Source organism: Protomyctophum bolini (genome assembly GCF_963924005.1).
Source record: "Protomyctophum bolini genome assembly, chromosome: 11".
Taxonomy (NCBI): Eukaryota; Metazoa; Chordata; class Actinopteri; order Myctophiformes; family Myctophidae; genus Protomyctophum; species Protomyctophum bolini.
The window spans coordinates 26,304,825-26,313,992 of record NC_137872.1 but is presented as its reverse complement, the minus strand read 5'-3'; the positions used below and the strand labels follow the sequence as shown (position 1 = coordinate 26,313,992).

General features: G+C 43.2%; 1 protein-coding gene across 1 annotated transcript; it reads left to right on the top strand.

Moving 5' to 3' along the window:
* Positions 1-8,654, top strand: LOC308324041 (fascin-2-like). The gene is made up of 5 exons (XM_080775947.1): positions 1-1,074; positions 6,180-6,336; positions 6,469-6,590; positions 6,766-6,933; positions 7,776-8,654. Exons 1-5 carry the CDS (start codon positions 249-251, stop codon positions 7,979-7,981), a joined length of 1,479 nt encoding a protein of 492 aa, XP_080632073.1. The 5' UTR covers positions 1-248; the 3' UTR covers positions 7,982-8,654.
* Positions 8,655-9,168: the final 514 nt, after the last annotated feature.

The following is a 9,168-nucleotide window of genomic DNA, read 5'->3' as shown; positions in this document are numbered from 1 at the left end:
TCAGGGAAAGAGAGAGAGAGAGAGAGAGGAGAGCTACATAGAGGAATACTGAGCGTTCCATTAAGGGAGATAAGTGGGGCTAATTTACAGCTTGAGAGACAAGAGGGGGGTGGGCGTGTCAAATATTTTGTCCTTTTTTTGACCCCGTTCCATGCACATTTCTCCCCTTTTGCCCTTCCCCTCGTTTGTCCGGAACAGTTTTCACTTCACTTTCACTTCCAATTTTGAAGTGAGGAACGGATCAAAGCATGCCCACAAACGGACTGAACAAAGCCCTGAAGCTGCAGTTTGGCCTCATCAACCATGAGAACCGCTATCTGACGGCAGAGGCCTTTGGCTTCAAGGTGAATGCCTCAGGCTCCAGCATGAAGAAGAAGCAGATCTGGTCACTAGAGCACAACGACCACGATGGACAGACGGTGTTCCTTCGCAGCCACCTGGGACGGTACCTGGGCTCAGACAAAGACGGGAAGGTCAGCTGCGGGGCAGAGAGGCCTGACGCCGACTGCCGCTTCCTCATCGTGGCACAGTCGGATGGTCGCTGGGCTCTCCAGTCAGAGAGCTACTTGCGCTACTTTGGTGGCTCTGCTGACTACCTGTCATGCTTCAGCCAAACCATCGGGGAGCCCGAGCTGTGGTCCGTTCACATGGCGCTGCATCCGCAGGCCAGCCTGCTCAGCATCACCCGCAAGCGCTACGCCCAACTGTCCAAGTCGGAGGGGGAGATGTCGGTGCAAGGCAACATTCCCTGGGGGGTGGCATCCCTGGTCACCTTGGTCTACATGGAGGGGAAGTACAGCCTGAAGACCTGCGATGGCCGCTTCCTCTGCAACGATGGCAAGCTGGTGAAGGAGAACGCTCCCGCCACCGCCTTCACCCTAGAGCTCAAATCTGGCAAACTGGCCTTCAAGGACTGTAATGGGAAGTACTTGACCCCAATTGGCCCCACCGGCACCCTGCGTTCCGGCCGATGTTCTAAGCCCGGAAAGGACGAGCAGTTTGATTTAGAAGAGAGTCACCCGCAAGTTGTATTCCAGGCTACCAACAACAACAGATTTGTCTCCGTCAAGCAAGGTAATAAGCCTACAGACCTATGGGAAAAGTTGTGTTTTTTTGTGCAATCACTTGTCCCTCTTGTGTTCCCGCAAGATGGAGGATTAGATCATCACAAAAGTGATCGATTGGCACGTTACACCGCTTTTGTTTCAGCCCCTGTGGACAAAAGCGTGGCTTTCACAATGGGATACATTTTAAGACGTGTGGTTGAAGCATAAGTCCACCACTACCACTTTCCAACCTATCTTCATATAATAGATCCTAATGTTTATGATAAAATAGCACAATTTCTTCCTACTCGATCTGCCTCATAGGAGGGCTGTGGACAGTTCAGAAACCCGTCTTCCAGTGACATCATCGTTAGGCAGATTTTCTTTTAAACAAGATAATTTTTTTATATTACAATTTGTATTATCATGAAAACGATAGCTTGGATTCCTCATCGATGATGTCAATGGAAGGCTTTCTGAACTGCCCACAGCCCTCCATTATTAAGTGAGGACCAATTATATGAAGATAGGTTGAGAAGTGTTGAGGTCATTCTTGAATTGCTTTCAAATAATTGCTTTGACATTTTCCCTCAGATGTTCTCAAAATGTTGTCTATTGCAGTATTGCAGTCTAGTACAAGAAAGTGGACCCCACAGCTCAAAAAGGCATTTTTTTGACACATTTTGGAAGTATCTTCAAAATGAAAAGAATGTCATGCCAGTCAAAGGTGACAGCAGCTCTGCTGTCAGTGTGGAGTTGAATTGCTGTTTGCGCTTATCAAAAACAGGGTGATGTATCTCTTTTAGGAAGGTAGATATTACCAATCCCATATTCTTTGTCAAGCATTGTGTCATTTACCTCCACATAGCAAGAGACAAAGTGAAAGGTGTAAATAAAGTATTGAAGGCGACTGAGTCAGTAAACTACCTCAATGGTGTAATTTTATTTCTATGAAAGTCAAATGAGGGTTGCGAAACTTATTTTATATGTCACGGGTCATGCAGGAGTACAACTCGTAGGCATCACTCAAGATCAGCTGCCTTTTCATGTACTGAAGTATAACGTATCCCCAACTCTACAGCAGAGGTGGCTGAAGCTTAATGGGTAGAGAGGCTGCCTGGTAATCAAAAGGTCACCTGTTCACTATGTGTCAAAGTGTCCCAGAGCCAGGGACAAATTAGCCAGTGGGGCCATGGCCCAGGGGCCCTTGGCTCTCAGGGGCCCTTTGGGGAAATTGGACCGCGCAGTACTAGGTTTGTCACTCTGAAAAAGGCTCCTGGGGCCCTTCATTGGCCATTGATTTTGTTAAATTTATGTAAACAAGATGATAAAGAGTTATGTCTTAAAAAGACAAAAGGCCGCACACACTGATAGCCAAAGTGCCGATTATTTATTAGGATGCAGAGTAGGAACCAACGTTTCGGTGCAATAAGGGCACTGCAAAAGTTACGGGCCCAGGGGCCCTCGTGGGGGTTAATCTGTCCCTGCCCTGAGCGAGATACTTATCCACCCACCCACGTACCCCACCCCATCATAATCTGAGCAGCAATAAACTGGGTGAAGTAAATCAAACTAAATTAAATCACTCTAATAATCTGGTCATATCCACTGCTTCATCATACATTGTTTTTCTCATTTGCATTTAAGAAAGCTAATTGGACCCAACAGCTACAAACCAATGTAGCTGTTGGGATGGTGTATTTCTGGCAGTAGCTAGGACTGCTGAGACTCGATTATTATTTTTGCATACACTGTAAAAAGAAAAAAAAGAAGGAAAAAAAGGAAAAAAAAAACAATAGAGTAGAGATGAAATAGTTTCCAGTATAGATCTCATGCACTGAATGTGCATGATAAGATAACCTTCAAAAGTATACAGTACATTAGCACAAACACATTCTAGGGCTAAAATATGATGGAAATGTGATTATGGATTCAACTTGTCACTCACAAACAACTGAAGAAGTATACACATCTCTTGCCAGCGTGCTCAATCCAGTCAGTGGCATGCTCGATTAAGCATAGCAGATTCGCAAAGTCACAGGCACAGCACATCAAATTGTATTGTTGTGTGCTCTTTTCAATGCGTGAAAGCATTGTATGACAAAGTATAATCCATAGCTGTTCACAGTCATTCTGAGTCAGTAATTGTGGATAATGGGCTTTGTCATTTCCACTGTGTGTCCACTGAAGATTAAGTGGAGCAGAGCTGACTCCAATGCAGCTCTAGTGGGGTGCCACTTCATTACCACCAATGAGCATCAGACTTTCACCATTTTCTCTTACAAAGTAATACCTCTCAAACTTCATCCCCAAAGTGAGAGTGAAGTTGGTCTCTAAAATAAGTGGTTTCTACTATGAATAAGGTAAAAACCTGGATGGTAGTGGACTGTGGTCGTTAAGCCTGTGACAGAGCAGCTAAAATGGACCATATGTCCAAGGGTTCACCAGACAGATCAGTTACTAGGACCAGTGTGAGCCTGGAAGATCTGTGGTGTAGAACAAAACGGTAAATAGAAAGAATGATGGAGGGTAATAAATAGCAGGAATGATGGAGAATACCAGAGTTTGTTAAGCAGCAATTAGATCGACCTTTTAAGGTTTTGAAATACAATTTTAATCATTGATTGTAAAACACAGGTTTACTGTGTCACTTGTAGGTCAATCTTCTTGCTTAATTTTTCCCTGGGTTTGGAGTACTAATACATTGTTTTTAGATTATCGTGTTTTTCCTTTCGGTTGCTTCCTTTCTGTTTTTAAGGAACAATGTACTGGAAGCTGCTTAGAGAGGCTAGTGCATATTTGCATTTCACCACAGAGGGAATTACAGTAAGAGAAGGAACAGAACAGGATGGGTGGAGGGGTGCCTGGGGGGGATTAGTGTTGTAACAGGCTTAAGACAAAGGCTGAAGGATATTTCTGTGGCAACTAATTTCAACCACGGCAGACAGTGTTCATTTTATGAGGTCATGAATTTGCCACCTTTCAACACACCACCACAACACGAATAAATATACATTAATAATCTACTGTAGTTTTTACACCGGTTGCAGTTAAGCAGTCTATACTATAGTGATACGTTTTAATTCGATTTGGGATATTAATTTGGTGCATTAGCTTTTGGGTTTCTTCTGGATAAATCATTCTCTCATTATGAGCTGTGTATTAGAGCTGCATATCTGAGAGTGATTTGGAAACTAGCGATCATTGAGATATGAAAATGCCTCAGTAAATCGAGGATTCAAGTAGTGAAAAAAGAGGGAACCTTCACCGCCCAGGAAGCAGGGATAGCTTAACACTTCAGTGAGGAGGTACAGCAGTAGTAAATTAATTCAGGCTTATGATGGTAGAGACAGCTGCAAAAGGACTGCTGACATGTTTTAGCCTGCTGGGGGATCGATCGTCAGGGCAATGAATCGAGAACGACTGAGGGATTGATTTTGAGTCAAATGTGATTTTTTTGGGGGGGAAGTCACAATTTGAATTTGATTAAAACAAAAATGCTGTTCCTTTAGAAGTCACAGGTAATTGCACTTTACTGTACAAAGGGGAAATTCAGAATCCAATTCCATAGTGTCCTGTCGTTTTAATGGAACTATTTTGAGTATAATCGCTGTGTAATCAAAGCTCATTTAGCTTGGTGACTATTAACCACCACCTTGCTAATGAGCTCATGAGTTAGTTAATTGTTGTCGTGATATGGGTTGGCTTTATAAAACAATCATGATACATGCTCATTGATAGTGGTGTCAGTCACATGGTTCTTTTGTCTGCTTTCTGTGGACTGTATGACTCAAAAGTTGAATATTATGTCCTGTCTATCAAATTCATGTCTCATAGATGTTATATTCATTGTGTCTTTATACAGGGGTCCATGCATAGTTCCGACATGCCATTATTCTGACCATTAGGCAAGGTTAGTGTGAGGTTAGGGTTAGGTTAGGGTTAGTTATAATGGGGCCAGTTGGACTAATGGGACGTTGGAATAATGGGATGTCGGAATAATAACATCCCTGCCCATCCCCAAACCAAGCTGGATACAGAAATATCTGGAATAGAAACAGAGAAATCCATAAAGTAGCTTGTGTAAAAAAAAAGAAAAACATTAATTTGCAAACTGGTCACATTTTGAGCACCACAGGCTCCTCCGACTTGATAATTGAGAAACACTTCGACACACTTCGACTTATTGCTGAGGGCTCGTGGAAACGTACCTGTGACCTCCGGGACTTCCGGACTCATAGGCGGGCTCAACAAAGACAGCTACACACTGACACACTGTACGACTATTAAAGTGGTCGGGGGTCATCAGATCGTTAGCTGTTACAATATATCTCTGTAAAAGAACACCAGCACTCACAGAACTGTCCTTTAAGGCACATTTATCCGTTGGCATGGTATACTACAGAGCAGACAGCGTTTCAACACCAACCTTCATCAGTGTTGATTCAGCGGTGCGCCTATCTCTTAATTGTATGCAGGCTTGAACATCCAGTGAAGGCAACTGACGCTGACAACGCACACTGTTTTGTTTACGACACGCCTGAACCGCCTTTACCACACCAACTGAATGTCTATGCATAAATTAGGAAGAAATGCCCTTCTTCGTAGCCCTTTCTCTCTTCTTTTTTTTCAAATAGTAAGCATGACATTGTATCAATTTCTTACAGAAATAATACAACCCTTTGTTCTTTGTTACCACCCACCCCTAACCCAAACAGAATTAGAACGTTACTAGACTTATCAGTAGGCAGAGATCTCTGAAAGTCTGCATGGCTACACCAGTATGTCCAGTGTGGACATACCATGTCCAGTGTGGACAAATATGCTTCCCAACATTATATGCCTATGCATAATGGCGTTTTCTCCCCAAAATATGGATATGATCTGACATAATCACTGCCGCCTTTCCGCCCTTGTTGCCACGGTGCAGCACTGAAGGGTTGGGCCATCCAAAACATGGCCTTCCTTCCACCTGGCTCCAGGCTAGCCTTCAAGTCATGGTGTATTTAAATGTCATTGTCCCTGGTCACTATGGCAATGCCTGATAGTGTAAATGCCATTTGTCTTCATTTCATCTGTTGGAACATGAAATAGTTGCTTAGCAGCTGTCTCTTTATTTCCAATTTTGCTCAGGTGTGAGCATCTCAGCCAACCAGGACATGGAGACAGACATGGAGACTTTCCAGATGGAGATTGACAAGGAAAGCAAGAAGTGCATGTTCAGAACTAATGGCGGGTCCTACTGGACTCTTGTCTCTCACGGAGAGATTCAATCAACTGCTACAGACAAGTGAGTTGCCCTTAATGGTCAGCTTGACTGACATTTACTTTTATTTTTTTATTTCTTACTAACCTGACTTTTTCTCACACCTCTTTGAACTCTGTATTATCCCTGTTCCTCCATCCACCTCTTTGTGTCCAGAGAGAGAAACACAATGTTTGACATTGAATGGCGAGGTCGCAGGGTGTCACTAAAGGCTAGCAACGGGAAATATGTAACAACGAAAAAGAACGGTCAGCTCTCAGCTGTCAGCGACACAGTGGGTGAGTGCTCAAAAGACCAATGCCCCTCCAGTCTATGTAATACATAATATTATGTAACACAGTGGGTGTAACACAGTGGGTGACAACATTGGCTGAAAAATCAGCCAATGTTGAGGGACCGTGGGTGGATGAATCATTTTCACTCTGTGTTTAATTTTATGTGTGGCTTTTGCAGGTGGCGACGAACTCTTTCTGATGAAACTTATCAACCGGCCAATGCTGATCCTGCGCGGAGAGAACGGCTTCGTGTGTCACCACAAGAACGCCAACACACTGGATTGCAACCGATCCGTCTATGACATCTTCTCATTGTTCTTCAGTGATGGCGCTTATCACATACAAAGTGAGTGTTCTGTTTTTCTTATAGTCCCGTGCATGCTTGTATGGGCATATCATTGATATGCTCTCTTAGGACCCTAACAGTCACCCTAACACTCCCTGCTGATACCTGCCACCCCAGCTCGTAGGAGTGCAGTGACCAATATCAACCTCCCCGCCCGGTTTCCCTGAACGGGGATGGGGAGTATGATATGATATAGTACTGTACTTAATTGTCAGTTTGCACTGAAATTTGTCTTCCGGGCCTTGTATGCAACACATATTCACTCATTTGACATAACACAGACAACGGAAAATAATATGTAAAAACATATAAGGCAAGAGCAATGTCCACAGCTCAGTCTAGTCCTGGCCAAACTCCTGATTAAGCCTCAAACTCTCAAAGTCGACTGATGGAAAAAAGACCTTCAGTCTGACCTTATTGTATGCTGGAACACCACATATCTCCTTCCTGAAGGCAGCATCATTTCTCTTTTATGAACACAAGGCTGCTGTACTTTATACCTCATACTTTAAATGCTTAGCATTGGGTATTGGGTAAGACTGATGTTACATATCTTTCAGGACCTTTCACTGCTTCGTCTCAACCATTAGTCTATGGCTCTGCTCTCAGCCACCGCGGTGGATATTTTGACATTCCGTTATCTTTTCTTTTTTAATGTTGCCACTACTGTTGGAGCAGCCATAAACTACACATGTTCTGGGCATCTTTGTAATGTTAGTGTTATTAAAAAGCAGGTAAAAGAGTAACGTTTGAGGCAGACTAACACACTTTTTTAAGACACTTTTACATGCACCACGTATCTAATGAATAATGTTTGATGTATTCTCCTAATCTCTCTGCAGGTGTAAGTGGAAAGTTCTGGCACTTCTCCAATAGTGGCTTGGTGTGTTCAGACGGTGACAAGCCAGAGGACTTTTTCCTTGAGTTCCTGGAACACGGGCGTATCGGCATCAAAGGATCCAATGGCAAGTACCTCCGTGGAGATAAGGGGGGCACGTTGAAGGGTGACGGTGCCTATGTGGATTCATCGGCTCTTTGGGAGTACTGACCCCACCCACTACCACCACCACCAAGCCATGAGATGGAGTGGGTGGAGCATGAGAGGCGTGGGCAGACTCCACCCCAGATGATACAGACTAAGAGGGGAATGTTTCCACCCCGTCGTGTATCATTTAGCTTCCGTTCTGGGTGCCCATCTTTTTTTCTATTTATTCCTTTTTTTTTACCGGGATAGAATGTCAGAATTGAAAACTAGAACATAGAAATCTATGTCAGTGTGTGTTTAATGTTTAATGTTTTGTTCATAAAAGTGACAATGCCAACATCAGTGAACACAATGCGATGTTCAGTTTCACTCAGACTGTAAAGGCATTGTTCAATCCTGTTTGAGCCACATTTCCTTAAAATTCACAGGGTTGTAGCCAGTATCAGAGCACAAGGAAAGTATAAGGAAACATATGCAGGCTATATCCACTTAAAGCATCTGTTTTTGTATCAACCACTCATCTTAACCACTCTAAAGCAGCACTATGTAGTTTGGGGTATCAGTGGCCACGTTGGACACAAGTAACATGGAATCCAACGTCTTTCACTTCATTACCCAAGAGTCTCTGCAAGCATGTCCGTCAAGGACACGCTGTGATTGGCTAGTATTCACTTTGACCATGGTGCCTTGGCAAATGGCAGGGTGAAAGTCAATCACTATGCATACATAGTAATGCAGTCATTAATAGTAATGCATTAATGCAGTCCCTAGCAGGGACCCCCTGAGTCTATAAATGTATGGAACTTATGGAAGGAAGATTTCTATTGCTTAAACAACTTTATACTAACTTATAATTTTGTGGGACATAATAATTATGCTATATGTAGTTGTTAAAAAGTTACATAGTGCTGCTTTAACACTGGCCTTTATAAAAAAAATATTATGCCCTGCGATTAGTCATGATGAAATATAGAGCTTAAGTGGTTATGTATGTATACATCCTATACCATGAGACATTGTTCCCATAAATGATGTGTGATAATGCTCCTCAACCTTTAGTTTATACCCAGTACATAACGTCAGTGAATACAGAAGTAGAAAAGCTCCTGTACAGCTTCATAGTGATATCATTGTAAAGAGAAGGTTGTGTGCTGTCCTCACACGAGACCGAGGGCCGGTGCCAAAGGTGTTTTTCTATTATATAGGGAGCCTTTTCACCCCTACGGTGTGTGTTTGTGTGTGTGGGTGTA